The following is a 21,929-nucleotide window of genomic DNA, read 5'->3' on the forward strand; positions in this document are numbered from 1 at the left end:
ACCACCCCCGGGACAGAGATAGGAACACAACATGTGTTTCTGCTGGGTTGCTTTTTTTTTTTTAAACATGCCAATGATGTGTCGTGACTATAAAAAATAATAATGCTTTTAATCTCACAGGGCTCAAGGCAATTCATATATATTATTGTACTTATCCAAATAATGGTCAGATATTATCCCTGTTTTAAAGGCATAGACATTGAGGCCCAGAGAGGCTAAATGCTTTCTCTAAGATTGTATGCCAAAACAAAAAATGTGTGGCAGGGCTCGGAGAGGAACTTGATTTTAAAACTCAAAACATAGGCCTCTTCTACGTAGATTCTGCTACCTTACCCAGAAAGATGGGACAAGGCATTATGTGTTTGCAAGACAGAGGAGAAATGACAAAAATCTCTCCCCTTTGTTGTTGATTCTATAAATCAATTTTAATGGCCACTGATAACCAAAGATATGCATTTCTACAAGATGTTATAAATAATATGATATACTGTATTAAAACATATAGTCTACCCAACTTTGGATCCTCACAATTCTAAGACACAATGTACTCTAAGCTGTACATTTACTCTACCAGCTCCAGCTTTTACAATATTACCACTGAAAAATTTAGATTATTTAAGAGGTTATTTATGTACATACAGAACACAAGGGGCCAAACATTATCCTAACACCATAATCTGTCTTAATCCTCTATCCTCCCCTCTAAAAACAAAATATAAACCAGATATTGAGCCCACATACAAAACAGGTTACACCACATCAGAAAATGTGAATTTGACTTGAATGACAGAATATAGAAATTCTTTAAATCTCAACTTAATCCCAGGCTATAAATCCATTATTTAAAAGGCTAACTGTAAACTGAAATGTACCATCAACAGTTTTACGTAAAGTGAATGAAAATAGCTCTTAATGATCACAATTACTAGAACTTGGCCAAAAAAAAAAAAGTAAGTCCTATTACCTGGGGCAGACTGAAACATTAACAATATGTTATTTAATCTTCTCAATGCTTTTCAAATAATTTATACTCTAAAAAAATTCAGAAAGGTTTCTGTTGACAAATAGTAGGCAAACCAACATAGGGAATGCAATTCTACATAGAGCTTGGAAGTTTCATCCATTTAAAATGCTGGTACCTTCCCTCTGTGATTATCTACAGTTTATCTGGTACAATTGTTGCTTACACACTGTTTGTATATTGTCTCCTCCATTAGAGTGTGAGCTCTGTGAGAGCAAGGACTGGTTTTTATCTTTCTTGGAATCCCCACGGCTTAGCACATAGTAGGCATTGATAAATGCTTGTTGACTTGACCTGATTTTCAAACATGTGGTTGTACTTGCCAATTGTGCATGTTTTTTTAAGGTAGGGTTTTAAGGGAAGAAAGTAATCTATATTTAATAATTACACTTTATATATATATATATATATATATATATATATATATATATATATAAAGAGAGAGAGAGAGAGAGAGTACTATATAATATATAATTAATAATATACATTCTCCTGTATTTGTCTAAATATGTCATCCTGAAATACAGATCACAGCCACAAAATGAGATCTCTGAAATGCAAAAATATGTACATCTATACTGAAAAAACACCACCAATTATAAGTCACATTCGGTGTTATATAAGCCAGATTTAGGGAAGAGTGACCCACATTGGACTAGTACCACAGTACTCTAAAATCAATCTGTACTACTTACAGAAAAACAGTCTTAAAAGACAAATATAACATGAGAACTAGAAATTTGTACTTAATTACATTTCTATGAAGTTTTGAAAAACTCATTCAATGTCTAACCAGTTTTACATAGGAAAGAATAGTCATTTAATGTTTATGCAATGACACATTTGCAAAATCAATCATAGGATCCTATTATTTTGAGATGGAAGGGACTTTTCTTGGTGAGGCAATAGGGGTTAAGTGACTTGCCCAGGGTCACACGGCTAGTGAATGTCAAGTGTCTCATCTGAGACTGGATTTGAACTCAGGTCCTCCTGACTTCAGGGCTCTATCCACTGAGCCACTTAACTGCTCCAGAGGGAAGGAACTTTTGAGCTCATCTACTCCAACCTCCATATTTTACAGCTGAGGAAACTTAGGCCCAGAGGTTCACAGGACAGCACACATGTATACATACACACGCATACACACACACATACACACACACACACATACACACAGAGTGAAAGGCAGTATAGAGTTGAATTTAGAGTCCAGAAAGACTGGATCTGACTTACTAGCTGTGTGATTCTAAGCAAGTAACAAATTATCAGAGCCTCTTTTCCTCATTTGTCAAATGAGGATGATAAGAGCTGTAGAACTTAATTCACAGGGTTATTTGAAGGCTCAAATAAGATAATGTATATAAAATGCTTAGCAAACCTAAAAGTTTCAATGCTAGCTATCATTATTGTCATTACACAAACAAACCCTTTAATTGCAGCATTTTGGAACATTTGATTTCAAAAATCTCTGCTTTTAAAATGCCACTACCTTGCTCAACTTATCTGAATCTTTTTAAACAATAAACAAAAAATAAACAGTTATAATTCTAGGTGTGTTTGTTAAGAACTTGATAAAGCCTCCAAATTCAATAAACATATACCTTAATATTCTTGACTTAAATGCCAAAGTGGCCACAAGGAAGGATGGAGAAAAATATTTTGGAAAAAATAAAGTGATTATAGGAATAAGAAATAAGCAAAGTCAATGGCTTATAAGCTAAACAGAAGGGTCATACCTAAATGTTATGGATACTTCTTTCTAGAAGAGAGTCAGGTACTTAATATTACAAGCAGGAAATGTCATCACAAAGAAATTTAATTTTTTTTAATATTTTGACAAGAAACAACTGGATACCCATAAGGGAGTCATTTCTGAGGCAGCTGTGTATGGTAAAGGACCAGCTTTGCTAGAGCAAGGATTGAAATCAACACAAAACAAGAACAAAAATGAAGAGATATGAGGCTTAATTGAGGTAATGCCTCATTTAAAACAAGCTATTAATAACAAAAGAATAAGAAATGGATAAAGTAGTAGACACTGACATACTCTATCATCATTTCCTAAGGAAATTTAAGCAAATGAATAGTAAGGCATCACAATGAAAAGATTCAAAGAACCTAGAAACTGCCTCAGCCTACAAACCCTGTTCTTCTTGCCAAGCAGAGATATAGATTAGCCAACTAGCTTAGAACACAAGCTAATTTGTAAAATCTTATGAAATAAAACAGTAGAAGATTGTGAGCAGGATCACTTCATAATAAGAAAGTAGTCAAGGAAAATTAAGAGAAAGAATGGCTTGAGACCCGAAGCCAGATCATCCCAGGGACATTTAGGCATAAAAATGAAAGGATGATCAAAAAAAAAAAAAAGACCAGAGGCAGAAAGAGAGAAATATCTGGAAAATATTCTACAAACTCCTTCCTCAATGATATTTCTATTCTAATATCATTACCTCCAATATGTTGCAGGATGAAGTAGAAATGGCTAAGTTAGGAAGAAGTCTGTGCTGAAGCTGTTAATCTGGAGGACATGGAGGGATCAACTCTCAAGTGAAAGAGGGGATAATGTTTCACTCTTGGGGTTGGGAAGAGTAAATCCAAAGCTTTTTTTTTTACTTAGAAACAAGATAAAAATACCACTGCCTACTTTCCCACCACAATAAATTTGTTATGGCTTTCACAAATAATATTCACCATCAACACCTTAATAGTCACACAACTGCCTGAAAGGAAAAGTGACCATAAGATCCCACTATACTTAGTGCTTGCCAACTTAAAAAATTTTACTTGAGTGGGTAGAATAAATTTTGGCCTTAAAGGTCATGCTCCAACAAGGTGTCTCTTATCCTTATGTCAAAGCCATATAATATTCCTTAAAATATGTAACAGATAACTTTGATAATCTCCTGATTAAAATAAAGCCCGGCATAAAACAGAGATGGTATGCTCGCCCAAGGTGTTTCCCACTGTCAAGGGATATACCCAGCATGGAGCCCAAATCAAAGAAGAATTCCCTATAGATGATAAAGTCTTCCATTTACTCCTCTTTGTAGGTGGCATTATGCCGAGGAAGATCCTTTTGAATGAGAAGCAAAACTAATCAAAAGAGTTTAAAGTATCCACATTTAAAAACCAAGCTAATGAAGAATAGCTATTGTCCTGATTATACCATCCACTTGGATGCACAGATAGGGCTAATCTATCATTACAAACATATGAGACAGAAAATATGCAGAAATAATGAATTGAGACCAAAAAAAAAAAAAGGAAGAGGCAAGCAGGTCACACTGCCTTTGGAAAACTGCATAACCAAATTTCTCCCAGATATAACAGTCTAACTTTTTAACATCAATATTCTTCCAGTGATTATGACTCACGAGGATGTGAGTCATAAGTGACATAGTCTCCACAGAATTAAAGTTGTGGGCTATCCAAAAAGGAGAATGGTACAAGGTAGGCAAGAGAAGGCTGTAATATGCTAACAAGAAAGAGCTGCATAGGAAAACTGGCATAAAAGAAATCATCAGGGAAATATATGACCCCCAAAAAGGAGGTGAAAGAGTCACAGAGCTATGCAATATCAAGAGGTTTAGAAGGAGGCTCCCAGCACATTTTGGGAGGACATGTACCAAGGACAAAAAAGGATGTAGACAGTTTGCAATCTGTGCTGTTATAGGAAATACCCACATCACACATCCCAAGTGACAGAGTAAACAAAACCTGTTGATATCTCCCTTACATATGTAAAAACAATACAAGATTCCTTGAAAGATATAACAGGAGATACAAACAAACTTTGTTTAATAACCTGATGGTTAATGTCAAGTAAAATATAAAACAAGAAGTATATGCTAGCTCTAAGTATTTGACATGCTACTATCATGGGAAATAAGTCCAAATGGGAAAAGATTCCCTAAAAATAATGACGGTCCTGTTTCTCTATCGTATTCAAGCAAATCAAAGTTGAAACTAAGTGGAATTTATGTTTGCTTTTGGCAAAACTTTATTTTGCAAGCTTTTCATCTCAAGTCTCCTGTTGTTCCCCACTTAAAGCAATAGAAGCAATTAGCCCAGAAAAATTATATTCCAAGAGAAAATCTTCTGGTAAAATATTCTGAGATCTCTTTTTACATACCCTAAGGAAAGTTAGGAACTGAAGAGCAGGTGTAATGCTGGGAACAAGAAACAGAAAACACACAGAGATTAGCTGTAAGCACCACACTCTCTTCAGCAACCGCTGCCTAAACCCAAACTAGACTGACTTAGAATTGTCCTCAGTCCAGGATCACTCACTTAACACCAGACAAAACTGGGCATCTGGCGATCTGTGTAAACCCAAATTCAGGTTTCCACCCGCGAAAATTGCCCCAGTCTCTCAAAAAGATTCTATCCTCTAACCTCAGTCTGTTTGAAACCAAGCAGATCTATAAGATTAGAGAAAAAGTGAGAAATCATTAACTTCACTATTTTCTATACTTTACTACCCTTCTACAATTGTGGTTGCGCTGTGGTTTCTCTTCCACAATATAGAATATTCAACTCCATCGCAATGTACCTCAGTCCAGAGGCAAGATTCAGGTAGACAGGTAAATAAAGTGTATGTTGTGGGGGGAGGTGTAGGGATTAGGACAGAACCTGTGATTTCCCTGGTATAGAGGACACCCAGAAATTACCCCTATTGATGAAGGTCAGTATCTTCTCTGCAATTTGTAGTACAAGGGAGTTGCCTAGAGTACTGTGAAGTTACATAACTTGCCCAGGGTTATAAAGGCAGTATTGAGAACTTGAACTCAGGTTCTGCTATACCAAGCTGTTATTCAATTAGCTCAACAGAATGTGTCAGAGGTGAAACTTGAAGTCAAATCTTCAAGGATAGCTTTCTATTCACTAAGTGACAATGTGGGTGGGGGAGAAGGAGGGGAGGGAGGGAGGGAGAGAGAGGGAGAGGGAGAGGGAGACAGAGAAAGCAAGAGAGAGAGAGAGAGAGAGAGAGAGAGAGAGAGAGAGAGAGAGAGAGAGAGAGAGAGAGAGAGAGAGAGAGAGAGAGAGAGAGGTGCGCGCACAGGCAGGAAGGGAAATACTCAAACTCCATTTGACTTTACCAGTCACCTCTGTTGGAATATGATACACAGAGGTGAGAGAAAACCAGCAAGTCTGTCTAGCAACTTTCCAAATACAGAAGCAGAGACTTGGGTGATGCCATGCCATGAAGCTGACTGACTGAACTTTTCCATCACATATGCTTCAACTTCTGAAAAATGACAGTGATGTACACCCATGTTAAAAGTTTCCATTGTCCTCTACAAAGAATATGACTTTATCATTCTTCCCTGCCCTATTCCCTCCCCATCCCCTTGTTCCACACCCAAATAATTTTAAAACTTCTTAGGGGCACTCTAGAACTTAATGTTTACAAAGTTCTCAAAAGTAATTGTAAAAGTTACAATATTTCTTAAATAAAATTGTAGGCCAAACTATAATCTTAAGGTTCTATTTCCAGGTTTGGATGAAGCGGTTATTTTAAAGAATTTACATCTGTTCCTCACTATGTTTAAAATACTTTTAATCCACTTGAATTTCTTTTTTTTTTTCCATTTTGGAAGCCAAGAAACCTTGGAGAAATGGAGAGTCAAAAAACAGTAGACAGAATCATCCAAATACACAAGCCATATACTAAAAGACATTAAACTACAAGAAATTTAACAAAAGCCTAAAGGCAGTTGGATTTTTTTTTCAAAAGATCTTTTTTTAGAGAAAGTTATTTGTGCTTACCCATTACTTCGTTAGCCAATTAGCTGTTTCAATTAGAGAGTTAAAAAACAGGGTGCCACCAGTTTTAAATTTCCATTTGGTTACTTTGCTTTGGAAAATATAAAAATAAAATTTTGGTATGCTTTTATTTTTGAAACAATAACCATTTTATGGCAAATTCTAACCCACAGAAAAGAATGTTTTTACACATGGCCAAAGTTCTCAGAAAAGAACACTTGCTCTCTCTCTCTCTCTCTCTCTCTCTCTCTCTCTCTCCCCTCAGTCATGTTAACAGTATGCATAAGTGGCCAAGTCAGCCTTTGGCTGTGCTAACATCTCAAAGAACCTGCAGATATTAGCTATAGTAGTGAGGTTTTCACAGTGTAGGTCTGCAAAAATTCAGGTTATCATTCCCAAAGGCAGTAGGAGCCTAAAATTCAGACTTCTTCTCTCCAGTTCAATCACCCAAACAGTGTTGGGCCAGTCCACCTGGGAAATCCTTCTACTTATGTAGAATCCTCACAACCAAATGTTCAAGAATGCTATTCTTAGACAAGAAAATGTAATTAAGCAGTGAGGAGTGCATCCTAAACAACAGTGAGGCAGAAATGACTTCCAAGAATAGGTTAACTTCACACTGGATGATGAAGCTGGGTAGTTAACTTTCTCTGGAGCAAATTTAGGCCTCTAGCTTCATTTATTATTGACTCACAAAAAAAAACACATTTAACAACATTAGAATGCTATTTTGGAATGTTTAAATCCATTCATAAGAGCAGTGAAATGAATCTGAACAACTGGAAGCCTATTCAGAAAGTATTATCCACCAAGTTACACAAAAAGGAAATGTTTGCACATTTCTGGGCAACAGAAACATAAAACAAAATAAGTTATTTTCAAGGGTGTCTCTGAAAATAAAAATCTCTCATGAAGAATACTTTGGCATGTCACAGGCTATACCAAGGGTTTGCAAACTACTCTTTCAGAACTTCTGAAGGAGGCAGAAAGGCATCTTCAAGGCATATTTCTGTCCTCTGACAGCAAAAGGGAGTGTGGAAGTGGTGGTATTTTAAGCCCTGTCACTGGCATCTATTTAGCACTTGAGTATGAGTATGACATTGAGGTAGGTATACTACAAAGTGAATTATAAAGCAAGATCCCTGTTAGGTGATCCAGGAACACACATTCATATACAGACACACATATATACACATATAAATGAATACATATATATATATACATATACATATATGCATATTTGTACATAATTTAAGAAATGAACCAGCTCAACCATAGAAGCATATACAATGAAAGGAGTAAATCCATATAATCAGCAGCCAGTCTGCATAGTGAAAGACGAAAGGAATTGGCTGTTTTTCTAATGATTTATCAGGAGGCTTAATGAATGGAGGGGGGAGATATTAAGGGTTGTCTGACTAGTTTGGACAACTAGTAGAAGGATTAAGGGGCAGGTGAACTTCCAGGTGTTTCAGCCTAGTAAAAGGCCTGAAAAGCAAATTCTTGGTCCTGTTCCACAAGCAAAGTCCTCGCTAGAAATTTCTGCGCCTGAGGCAAGTACCATGAAGAGTGCCCTCCACTGGAGGGGAGCAGGGGAGAAGTTTCAACTGGCCTATTCTAACTATTCTTGCTCAACAGCTGCTAAGCTCTGCTGTTTCTATGCTGTTGAAAGAGTAGAAAGTACTGATGGTACCTCTAAATTAGGCACCCTGGGATCTTGGCCCTACCCTTGTTATGTCTCTTTCCACAAGGCACAGCCACTACTGTTATCAGTATAGTGTGGACAATCTCCAACCATCTTCATGTCATGTTTCCCTGCTGTCTCACAGGAACAATATCCCACCTTCCAGTTCTGGAACCATAATTAAGTCAACACTATCAGGCTGGGAAAGCATGTCAATCAGCTGGCCTCAGGGTCCACTCAGCATCCCAGTGACTTCCCAGGTTAAACCACTGAATGCCAATCTCTATATCCGTAGTCTTCTCATATTAGGATGTAAGTTCTTCTAAGGGCAGGAGTTGTCTTGTTTTTTGTATTTGAATCCTCAGCAGTTAACAGAGTGGCTGGCACTTAGTAAGTGTTTAATAAATATTGGTTGACTGGCTATACACCAAATTTTTTTGTTAACTGAATATTTTAAATTCACTAAAATAATTCACTATTCAAAAGAATCTTAGAGGAAGCAGATAATTATTGATGAATTCATCTTGTGTACAAATGCAGGAATTCCTATATTGGATCTGTGCTATTAAGTTAGCTTCACTAGGCTTCTCATTTTTTTATTCTGTTCACCCAACAATCTTTAAATTAAATATCTACTCAGGACAAAGCACTATAAATATGCTTAAAAGAAGTCACACTTGTACATAAATTAGGATTCCATCAAATCAGGTCAAGAAGCATTTATTAAGCATCTATGATGTGCTAGGCATTGTGCTAAGCACCAGGGATACAAATACAAGAATGAAGAAATAGTACCTAGCCTTCAAGCACTTACATTCTAATGGTAGAAGACAGCACATATAAAGAAACTACACAGTAGCATAGTAGACAAAGGTCACAGTGCTGCCTGGAGAGGAATGAAGACATGGCTGGCCTGGGCATCCTCCTTAGAATGGAGATTGTAAGAGGAACTAGCCAATCAGAAGAAGAGACTGCAGGGGCATAGGGTACTATCAATGTGAGTAGCCCAGGGGTAGAATGAATTTCCAGGATGTTGAGGTTTCCAAGGTTGGAAATGGTTCCCCTTTTCTTCAACCATTCATTGGCATTTTCCAGAGTAGCACAGTATCTAAGATAACCCCCCAATCTCTTTGTAAAGAAGAACTATACTTAATATCTCCCCAAAGTCTTGAGATCACTTGGAGGATGCTAGTTGGGTTTTTTTGTTTGTTTTTTAAGTAAGCAATACTTTTATGAAGAACTGGAGAGAGATATCATAGGACCATGGATTTATTTAAAGTTATATGAACCAACAAGTCACCAGGCTCAAGGTCATACCAGCAGTAAGTGACAAAGCTGGGATGGAAGATGGGTCCTCTTGCTGCAAATCCAATCCCTTTCCTATTGTGCCATGCAGACTGCTAGCTCTATGCCCTTCCTCCTGGAAATCTCTGTGAGGCCTCAAGGATGAGAGGGAGGGAGGGAGGGAGGGAAGGAGGGAGGAAGGAAGGAAGGAAGGAAGGAAGGAAGGAAGGAAGGAAGGAAGGAAGGAAGGAAGGAAGGAAGGAAGGAAGGAAGGAAGGAAGGAAGGAAGGAAGGAAGGAAGGGAGGGAGGGAGGGAGGGAGTAGAATGGTAATGGTGACAAGTGTGGTCCTCAGACTAGGACATCGATTGCTGGAGAACTCTGCAGTACAACTTCTAGCACAAAAATTTCTCTAGATCTCCCAGTTCTTCATTAGGCTTCTCATTTTTTTTTGTTTTATTCCATTCACTCAACAATTGTTAAATTAAATAACTATTCAGGACTAAGCACTATGCTAGACATAGTGACAGATGATTAGAATTTGGTCACTGCCCTCATGAAGCTCACAATCTAGCAGGGTAGAGTCACTCTCAAGTGGGTCCCAGAGCATGAAGGGACTGAAACATTATATACAGAAAGTTAAGTGTCAAGAGGAGAGAATTATGGAGCCTTATCAACTCACCAAGAACTGGAAACTCCTGTCTTATTTTACACACTGGCTTGACGAGTAACATTTGTTTCACTTATCTGACATTGATTCATTCCCTCAAAAATTATTTATCGCTTTATGATCAAACTGACATTTTAATTCAGAAGTGCTTAGAGATGAGGGTCAGCATTTTGCAGACATATGGTAAAACAACGGTAATTACGTATAATAGTAATTACATTCTAAGGAATCAAGAAAGGATAGGAAAGGGGCTCAAAGGTCACCTCATCCAACTCATACTTGTATAGGAATCTCCTATTCAGGAGGAATATGTGGTTTAAGGCCTGCAATAAGAAGGGAAAAGTAACTCAAGGTTGCCCATTCTACATGCAGACAGGCTAATGGTTAGGAAGAGTTTCCTTATAATGACTCAAAATAGGCCTCCTGGGATATAGCAAAAAGAACACTGGTTCTGTAGAGGGAGACAGGACTGGAGGGAGGGAGGGAGGAAGCAAGTGTAAATGCTAAGTTACATTGCATTCTTACAGAAAAGCTTTATTGTTTGGAGGAGGAAGCTAAGTGGTAGAATAAATATGGCACTGGACTTAAGAGTCAGGAAGATTTGAGTTCAAATTTGGCCTCAAGACACATGCTATCTGTGTGACCCTGAGCAAATCATTTAACCTCTGTTTGCTTCAGTTTCCTCATCTGTAAGATGGAGATGATAACAATAGCACCTACCACCCAGGATTGCTGTGAGGATTAAATAAAATTTATGAAGGACTTTGACAACAAAGAAATATACAAATACTAGCTATTATTATTAATTATTTCAGTCTTTAAGCTTATGCAAGAAAGAACAGATATAGGTAAACTTTTTTCATAAGGCTTAGAAACTAGGTAATATTTCTCAGATAAGACCATTCTGGAATGTTTTGGGAGACATAATTTGATATGCAAAATTACTTGGGTGGAGGGAGGCTTACTGTAACTCTAACACTACTAGGCTAAAGCACTGATAAGCTAATTAAATTAAGTCACTCAGAACTTTATACCTGGAATATCATGTTCCATTTCAGATCTATGATGATAAACTGGAAAGCATTCAGAAAAGAACACCCAGGATTGTGATGGGTCTTGAATCCATGACATATGAGGATAGGCTGAAAGAAATGGGCAGGTTTAACCTGCAGATGAGAAGACTCGGGGGAGGATGTGAGCTGTCTTCAAGAATGTGCAAGGATTCCTGAGACTTATTCTCTTTGGCTCCAAAGAGCAGAACTGGGGAGCAATGAATCGAAATTGCAAAGAGGCAGATTTTGGTTTGATATGGGGCAAAACTTCCTAACAACAAGAGCTGATGAAGTCCCCCTCCTTGGAAGTCTTCAAATAGAGACTGTGTATATGTATAATATATATATATATATATATATTATATATATATATATATATATATATATATATGTTATAGTGGGGATTCTTTCTATGTATGGGTTAGACTAAACGATGACTGAGACCTCTCCCAGGCATTAAACTCCATAATTCTTCTCATAGAATTTCATTCTCTGTACTACATTCCCTGGACCTCACTATCATGTCTCAGATGCCTTCTCCTTGCACCCCTGTAACCCCCTTCTCCCATAGGTGAGCTCTTTCTGCAACCTCTATTTTTTTATTTAAAATGTTTTTAAATTTATTTTTAGTTTCCAACATTCACTTTTATATGATTCTGAGTTCCAAATTTTTCCTCCTCCCTCCCCTCCCTCATCCCCAAGACAGCATGCAATCTGATAGAGGCTATACTTGTACAATCATATTAAACATATTTCCACATGACTCATGTCGTAAAAGAAGAATCAGAACCAAAGGGAAAAACCACAAGAAAGAGAAAACAAAAACAAAAACACACACTAAAAAAGGAGAAAAATAGTATGTTTCAATCTGCATTCAGACTCGATGGTTCTTTCTCTCAATGTGGATAGCATCATGAGTCCCTTGGAATTGTCATAGATCATTGTATTGCTGAGAATAGCTAAGTCTATCATACATCATCACACAATGTTGCTGTTACTGTGTACAATGTTCTCCTGGTTCTGTTCACTTCACTCAGCATCAGTTCATGTAAGTTTTTCCAGGTTTTTCTGAAATCTGCCTGCTCATCATTTCTTATAGGACAATAGTATTCCATTACAAGTTTTTCCAGGTTTTTATAAAATCTACCTGCTCATCATTTCTTATAGGACAATAGCATGGCATTACATGCCTATACCACAACTTGCCCAGCCATTGCCTAACTGATGGGCATCCTCTCAATTCCCAATTCTTTGCCACCACTAAAAGAGCTGTTCTAAATATCTTTCTACATATATTTATATATTTTCTGTGGTCTCTTTGGGATACAGACTTAGTGGTGCTATTGCTGGATCAAAGGGTATGCACAGTTTTATAGCCCTTTGGGCATATGGAACCTCTATTTTTTTAAGAAGGATCTAGAATAACCAACCTTCAGTTCTCCATACTCTGCCACCAAGCCTCTTCACAAGAACCTCTTCCCCCCACCCTGGTTTGTTTGTTTGTCTGTTTTTTGCTCTCTAAGGTATCGTCTTCCCTCATTATAAAGTAAGCTCCTTAAAGGCAGAGACTGTCTTTATATCTCCAGCACTTACTTAGCACAGGACCTGGAACATTAAGTGATTCGTAAGTGCTTGTTGACTTCTGGCAAAACAGGTTTCTACCACTAAGTATAACTCTTCCTTAAGGTACTACATTTACTATCAAGGCTTCAACTCCTCAAATAATTTTCATGCACCCTTTTGCCCAAGTTTGCCAGTTTCATTCCCCTTATCTATCTACATGGCTCACTCTCAAACATTTTTTTTTGTTGACCTGATACCAGCTCAAAGCAAAACTCCTTAACTTCCCTAATAATAACAGTGACAGAGGCTCAAAGTTTATCTGTACAGTGCTTTAAATTGCCTCCCTGAGAGAAACTTTGTTAGGCAGATAATGCAAGTATGATTAGGAATACAAGTTGTGGAGAAATTAAGTGATGACTTTGTATCTTCTGACACCAAGTCCAATATTCTTTTCATTATTTCATTATAGCTCACTCAGTTTTCCCTAGCACAGACACAGTTAACAGGGATCAGTTTCATGTTCAATAGTAATACTTACTTTAAAATTTGTGCCAGCTAGAGTCTGAAAAATGGGGGCATGTGATACAATCTGCCTTGGAAATGTTGAAAAATAGTCAAGCATGGCTGGCTGGTATAAAACAGATGGCCTTGTATGAAAGAAGAAAAATGTACTGAATGACCTAAACTCCCATGCAAATCTATGATGCAAACAGAGTCTGTATAAAGAACTTACTTGCCAATGTTTTCAGGTAGGGACTGGAGTGAGATGTCATTTACAGAAAGACATGTTAGATTCTGTAATTCAGGAAAGCTTTCTGGTAACCTAAAATATAAAAACTCAGTTAAATCAGAACCTCTCCAAATATTTAAAACAATCAGCAAAAATATCACAATTTATTTTAGAATAACAACCTAGGGTTTTTGTTCATTTGTTTTAAAGACAGGCAATTCAACTAAAGTATAAACCAAAGATTTTACAGACATATGCTTACCTTTAGCCCCTGCACTAGTAGCAACAATGAGGATTCAATGAATACTTGTAGATTAGTTAATTAGAAAATAATCAAAGACTAAAAATAAACAGGCTTCTAAAATGAAAATAACTGACCATTCTTTCTATAGCACTTTTATATTTGCAAAACATTTAACTTTTTTTTTTTGCTTCTTATAGCAACTCTTGTGAGATATTTTCTTCATTTGAAAAATGAGGGAACTGAGGCTCAGAGACTTGCCCATGGTGGCATAGCCAGTAAATCCCACAGGCAGGATTCAAGCTCCAGCCTTCCTGATTCCAAGTCCAATCCTCTATCCACAACAAAAAAGTGAAGAAGTTGTTTATATTTTAAACCCTAATTAGTAAAAAAAATGTCTGAGTGAATTTTTTTTCTTTGATAGACTACTGACAGAGAAATACAGGGTAGCTATTGCATGAGAATCGAGAATTCACTCAGCCCACAAGATTTTCATAAATCACAGAGCAAAGTCTTAGTCATTTTCCTTCCTGTGTCTTTCAATCCCAACTGCAAAGCTACTGCTTACTACAGTTGATCGGCTGACAGCCCATGACTGTCTTCTTTTTTTCTGCTTTCAATTCACATGTACAGTCTGCCAATCACCTGGGACAATTACTTGTTTTACAATGTTCTGCCAGAAGAAACTTCCTGCTCACAACAGGACTATGGACTCTTTAAATAAAAATATTCTGTACTCTGAAAATGTATAAAGGAACCCAAGTCTCAACATTTCTATGGTTACCAGTATGAAGAGGAAAAACCAACTTAATTGAAGGGGGAAAAAAACACACACAAAAATTCCACTGTTCCTAAGCATTTTAAGATGTGTATGCTTACTTAAAAGTCCTTATATCCAATAAAACAATGTGTGATTAGAAAAAATTGTTGAGGAAAATTATGCTTGTACACTGGCACTCACTTAAAAAAAAACTTTAGCTAACACTAGTTTTTTCAGATTAGCGCAGCTAATTACACTGAAAATATTTGTTGTTGTTCCATCATTTTCAGTTTCAATTCACCTCTTAGTGATTCTATTGGGGTTTTCTTGGCAGATACTAGAACGGTTTTTCATTTCCTTCTCCAGTTCATTTTACAAATGAGGAAACTGAGGCAAATGGAATTAAGTGTCTTGCCCAGGGTAACACAGCTAGTAAGTGTCTGAGGCCAGATTTGAAATCAGGAAGATGAGTGAGTACTCCTGACTCTAGACCAGGCACTCTACTGCCACCACCTAGTTGCCCCCAAAACGAAAATATAGGAAGTAAAATAGGAAATTCTTAAGAACAAGTCACTTTGACTTTAGATAGGGGTTTCCAGTGTCCAAAATGCTTTTTCTCACCAAGAAAACATTATTCACCTACTGTGAGTCAGAAATATAATGACCTGAAGCTAGTCACACAGTTTTAAGGGTTGGAGTTTGAACTTCAACCCAGGTCTTCCGACTGCACATCCTGTTTTCTTGACATCACATCCTAATCATCACCTCTCCTCAGTGTAATTTTTATTACACATGAAATGATGACCTTAATAATAAAAAAAAATCACTCATGTAATAACAGACACAGGGCTTGGAGGGCCCTTACAGGTCTCGTCTAATTCACTCTCCTGCCCAAGCCCCATCTTTTACAGAGGAAGAAATCAAGGCCTAGAAAAGGGAAATGATTTGCCCAAAGTCAACTAGGTGGTGACAAGGACAGAACAGAATCCAAACCCAATAATCTGAACTTTAATCTAGTGCTCTTTCCACTTCACACATAATTTAACTTAACAAACATTTATTATGCACTTCCTCTGTGCAGAGAACTAAGTTAGGGAATTTTAAAAAAAAGCCCTCTTAAACCTCAAAGAACTTAAATCGGGTGAAAGGCAGACAACCTGGCCTGAACTTGGTGTCAAACAAACCCGAGTTCAAATCTGCCCCTAATACTTACTAGCTGAATACAAGCAAGTCATTTAATTTCTCTAAGGCTCAGACAATTCCCTAAAGCTATTATTCATATGCAGGCAGTGATCTAGGTTAGTGGAAAGAATTTTCACCATGTGATAAAAATCATAATTTCTCCACCTATTGGCATTGACGCATTCCCAGCTGCATACCTGCTTCAAATCTGACAAGCTGAAGAGAGATAAAAATTCTGAGAGAAATGAGGAGGGACAATGTTCTACTCACTGAAAGAAAACTGATGAAAAAAACATGAAGAAGGAAGACACAATCCTGGGTCAAATTTGGTAGGTACAAAGAGAATGCAAGAGAAGAAGCACTAAGAAATATTTGGAAAATCAGGTTGGAGCTAAATGGTGGAAGATCTATGTGCAAGGCTGAGAAACTTGCATTTCATAGTCAAGGCTGAAAGGAATCACTGAAGGTTTCTGAAGAAGGTAGTGGTATGGTCAAATCTATGATGATGATTTGGGAAACTTGTGCAGAAGACAGATTGGAGAGATGAGAAACTGGAAACAGTTCATAGTTCATACATTTAGAGCTAGATAAGCTATTAGAGATTACCTAGACCAGATCAATTTACAGATGAGAAAAACTGAGGCCCAAGAAGTCCAGTGAGTTGCAAAATGACCTTTCTGTGTGGCAGGGTGCAAAGTATGCTTAACTTGGAGTCAGAAGATCTAAAGTTCAAATGCAAGGTTAGACACTTGCTACCTATGTGACCTCTGGCAAGTCAACTAATTATTCTTAGCCTCAAGTTCCCCATTTGTAAAATGAAGAGGTTGGGCTCAAGGCCTTTAAAATCCTTTTTCAGCCCTAAATCTATTATCATAAGTGGCAAGGCCCAGATTTAAACCCAGATCCTCTGACTCCAGAGTCATTTCTCTTTCCACTACAATATCGCCAAACGATTTTATTTTAAATAATTCCTGAATGTGTTTTCTTAAGAAGCCTAATAATAGGCAACTTTCTGACTAACTGTCACTATGACAGCAAGACCTTCTCAAGATAGAAATAGGAAAAGGCACATGTGAGTAAAAAGCAAAGCCAACAACACCCCTCAAAGGCAATCCATCCAAGGGCATAAAGATTATTTTGATTCACTTGAAAAAAGAGAGGTTTCAATTATTCCAACAACTGAAAACAACCAAAAAACAAAAACCACTCGATAAGCATTAGGCACTTGCTTTGTGCCTGATGCTGTGCCAGGCACTGGGAGGGTAAATACACATAAACCAAAAACAATTCTTACTGCCAAGGAACTTACATTCCATCTACAGATAGCCATTGAAATCCAATGTATCAACTTCATGTATTTAAAATAATGCTAAATTACCTACATTGCTAATTAAGAGAAATGACAGATTTTAAGGAAAATTGGAAAATGAACAGAAAACAGGGACTGAGGCTGGACTTAAGATTTCATTGGTATAGAGAACTCCTGGGGGAGGAAAGTCCCCTTGCCAATGTAGGTTGGTACCTTCTCTACAATATATAACATAAGACAGTTACCTGGAGCAGTAGTGTCAAACTCATATGGAAATGGATCTCAACCAGAGCATATTGATTTAGAAAATCACAAATTAACATTACCTGTACTTTATTGCATTTTTATTTATTTTGTTAAACATTCCCAACTATATTTTAATCTGGTGTGGAATTCTGCAGATCCCTGCAGTGATTTGCCCAAGGTCACATAAATAGTATCTTTCAGAGGTAGGAACTGAACTAGCCACTCCTCCATTCTACCTCTATTTATTTGTATCCCCAGAGACTGGCAAAATAAAAGAATCCTTTTACTCTTGAGAAACTTGCCTTCTAGCCATCAATACATCTCCACTAAAAACAAATTCAATCTACTTGACATATTTAATTTTTTTTCAATTTTTAAAATATTTAAAATCATCTCCATTGCTTAAGAAAAATGTAATCAGATTTCAAGGGGAATTGGAAAATGAAGAGAAAACAGATGAAGGAGACTCTGGGTGTTGTGAGGCAAAGATCCAAGACTAAAACAATGGACTCTGCCCCCTCTGTTCTCATAAGCTGCCTCAGGTCAGTGGAGCAGCAAACTGGAGAAAAAGGAACGGCCAAGAGTCATAAACTTTTAGAGTTGGAATAGCCTATAGTCAGACCACAATGCCTGTGGCTTATTATTATTATTGAAAAATAACCAGTGAAAGTCCAAATAAAAAAAAAAACATATTGGTAAAAGAATACATAATGGGAAAAAGAAGGAGGATGGACTAAAAAAAAAGTTGTCATACACCTATTCTTGATAGAGGTCCAAGGGCTGAACTCCCTCTATGATGGCAAGAAGATACTTTATATCTATGGAGAGAGTGGGTAGAGGCAAAGATCAATGGAAAACCCCATCAAGTAGGGATCTTAAAAGAGAGATGATACAGTAACAGGCAATGGATGTGAAAGGTGATATGAAGATAAAGGAAGGAGGTTCAATGGAACACAGAAAAAAAAAGGCCCTTCTCCATTTGATTCTTCTGTCACTATTCCAGAAACAAGTATACCCACTGGGGCTAGGAAAATGTGAGTTGACATCTAGCCTTAGGCCCTTAGCCGCTGTGACTCCTAATTCTCAGCAGCTGAATCTGTCTGCATCAGTTTCCTCATCTGTAAACTTGGAACAATAGCAGCACCTATCTCCCAGGGTTGTTGTGAGAATAAAATAAGATAATAAGTGTAAAGTGCTTTGCAAACCTGAAAGTGCTACATAAAAGCTAGTTATTTATTTTTATATGTGAGGAAGCTCAGGTTCGGTGAGTAGAATGTTAAACTTGGAGTCAGAAAGATCTGAGTTCAAATCTGGCCGTAGACCTTTAGGCCCCCCTAAACCTCAGTTTCTTCAATCTGTAAAATGGGGATAATAATAATATATAATTACATATAATATAAATATATAATCATATTAATAATAATAGCACTTACCTCAAGGGATTATTTTGAGGATCAAATGCATTAACACATGCTTTACAGATCTTAAAGTGCTTTATTATTATTATCATCATCATTACTATTATTATCATTATTTACATTGACCTGCCTAGTACCTCTGTATCAAGGACATAGGAAACTCCTGGAGGAGTTGGCCTTGGAGTCAGGAGAAACCTGGATTCAAATCCTGCTTCTCCTCCTAGTTACATGACCATGGGCAAATCACTTAAACTCTGAGCCTCAGTTTCCTCATCAGTAAAATAGGTAATAATATCCATAGAGTTTATCTTATGGGGTTACTATAAGGTTCAGATGAAATCGTAAAGTAAAGCACTTTGAAAACTTTAAAACACTATATAAATGTCACTGATTACTATTATTTATATATGTGAAGGCCCATCAAGTGAATGAGGTTTCTGGCATTCTACATGGTCCCAGAAGCCAGGATCAGGACTATGGGAAGGAGTTACAAGGGGGTAGATTTTAGCTTAATATAAGAAAAAGCTTCCTAATTCTCAGAGCTGTCTGAAAATGGACTGTAATGAAGGTAGTAAGAAGTTGGGTAATGAATCCCTAGTCATTGGTTTCCAAGATCAAAGCAAGATCACTTGTTGAGGCTGCTACAGAATGATGCATCTGCTGGGAGGCTAGACTTGAATGACCCAGGGAGGTTCTTGCCAACTTCACAGAATTGAACTGCTATACCTAGAAGGAAGCTTAAAGATCACAGAATCAAACTCTCTCTGTTTTAAAGATGAGGAACCCAAAGGCCTGAAATGATAGAATCATAAAGTTTAGCATTAGAAGGAACATACAGAGATAACCTGGAGTCTATAAACTTGGTTTTTTTTAATATATTTTGATAATTATTTATAATAATATATCCACATTTGCAATATCTGAATATATATTTATAATTATAATTCATTTCCTCTGTAATCCTATTTCATTTTATGCATTTAAAAACATTCTTCTGAGAAGGGGTCTATAGGCTTCACTAGGCTGCCAAAGAAGTCCATAACACACCCCTCATTTCACAGATAATTAAATGGAAACAGAAGTCAAGTGACTTGGTCAAGGTCAGTAGAGTAAGAATACCAAGCCTCCAAGTTGTAAAGCCCAGGCTCTTTCTTCACCACTTTATCTCTTACTAGCATGAGTAAGATGAGGACGTCAGGAAGGCCTCAGGACAGTTGGTACTGAGTACCAATTGCTTCCCGCCAGGAAGGGAAACCTGAAGGCTACTGCTAATCAAAGAGGTGTGGGAGGGAGAGAAGAAATGAACCCAGTAAAAGCACTGGAGGACTGTTTAAATAACGAAATAATATTTTTAAGAGTTAAGGAAAGACTTACTAGTTAATCATAAGAAAACCTGAAGAAACAGACAATATGTTTCAAATAGAATGATTTTTATTAGAAAAGCTAGACAGTAAACTCCTTATGACTGAGAATCATATTTTCCAATTCCAAGGGACTTATGATATCCACCTCCAGGAAAAAAAAAACTGATGGAGTCTGAATGTAGATTGAAACATGCTATTTTTTACTTTTGTTTCCACGTTTTTGGTTTTTGGGGGGTTTTTGTGGGGGAGGTCTGTGTTTTCTTTTACAACATGACTAATATGTAAGTATGTCTTGCACGATTGCATATGTATAACCTATATCAAATTGCTTGCCCTCCTGGAGAGGGAGGAGGTGTTGGACTGAGGACAGAATCTGGAATTCGAAATTTTTTTAAAAATGTTAAAAATTCTTTTTTACATGTCATCGGAAAAAAATAAAATATTAAATTTTTTAAAAAAGAATCATGTCTTCTATCTTCTTAGGGTTCCACAGTCCCTCCCTCAAGACTGGCTTCTTCCATTTGCACACTGTGCTCCATAAATATTTGCTGATTAATATTTTTAAATAAAGCAAAAAATATAATATACTTATTTTCCATTTCTAAGTATAGGTTTTACAAGTTACTGAAATTCTTTACACAGAGTCTTCCCAACATGTACTTTACTCTCCTTACCATGTTGCTCCTTCTTTCTTCTATTTCAATAATTTCTATCAATAGAACAGCCTCCTTTCCATTGCTACCATTTGGCATGTACTAAGTGAAGTGCTATTTATAAAAATAACTTAAAAGTCAATAGCTCCTGATACAGTTGAAAACTGTCACATTAACCAATATATGCATTACCAAGATACAAAAACAATGCTGAGTTTTATTTAGCTTTTTTACTTAGTCACATTAATTGAAAAGAGAGTTTACCTAGTCAATGGATTTCCACTAAAGTCAGCTCTCTGAAGTGCTTTGCAGAATGAAATGCTTTCTGGAATTTCAGGAATATCTGTTTAAAAGAAAGAAAGAAAACAACTGTCATTTACCTTTATTGCCAGCAAGACCTTACGATATATCATAAACACTGGATGGATTTGGGGAAAATGAAAACCAAACAAATGCATTTTGCATTTTTTTCCTACTGACTGATACCAGAAACTGAAAATATTTTAAATGGTTGGGATTTTCAAAGTTAAGATTGCTATTTCAAAAATCATCTTAATAAATAATTCTTTGCTAGGACACAAAATCTGAGCTTTTATGTCTTTTTACAAGTTGCCTCTTGGCACTTCATTTCAATAATATAAATTTGCTTCTGACATGTTAAATATTAACATGGTAAAGCAGCTAAAATAGAAAGCCAAATAAGTTTTTCCTGGCCTCATGCTATTTCTATCATCATTACCATATGACTTAAGAGCCTGGCTCATAGCCTCTCTCCACTCATTCTCCTGCCATTATCTCTGGGAATTTAACATTAAAGTAGGCATCCCTCTCTAATTACCAGACCACAAAATTCCTCAACTCCTTCAATCCCAAAAACTACCTTTTCTCTCATCTCCCTACTTCAGGCACACCCTGGAATGACCATACTTTAGGCCTCTCTGTCAGTCAATGAGCATTTATTAAGCATTAACTATGTGCCAGTTA

The 21,929-nt window shown here is 36.9% G+C and overlaps 1 protein-coding gene across 1 annotated transcript in view; it reads right to left on the reverse strand.

Annotated features, from left to right (window-relative positions):
- LRRC1 (leucine rich repeat containing 1) overlaps positions 1-21,929 on the reverse strand; it is a 185,376-nt gene that overhangs the window by 52,110 nt on the left and 111,337 nt on the right. The window contains exons 3-4 of the mRNA XM_020993951.2: positions 21,210-21,288; positions 13,776-13,865 (exon numbers count right to left, since the gene is read on the reverse strand). Of these exons, the coding sequence (XP_020849610.1) occupies positions 13,776-13,865; positions 21,210-21,288 (169 nt within the window). The remainder of the gene's footprint in view (positions 1-13,775; positions 13,866-21,209; positions 21,289-21,929) is intronic.

Source organism: Phascolarctos cinereus, unplaced genomic scaffold, assembly GCF_003287225.1.
Source record: "Phascolarctos cinereus isolate Bilbo 61053 unplaced genomic scaffold, phaCin_HiC Scaffold_5;HRSCAF=322, whole genome shotgun sequence".
Taxonomy (NCBI): Eukaryota; Metazoa; Chordata; class Mammalia; order Diprotodontia; family Phascolarctidae; genus Phascolarctos; species Phascolarctos cinereus.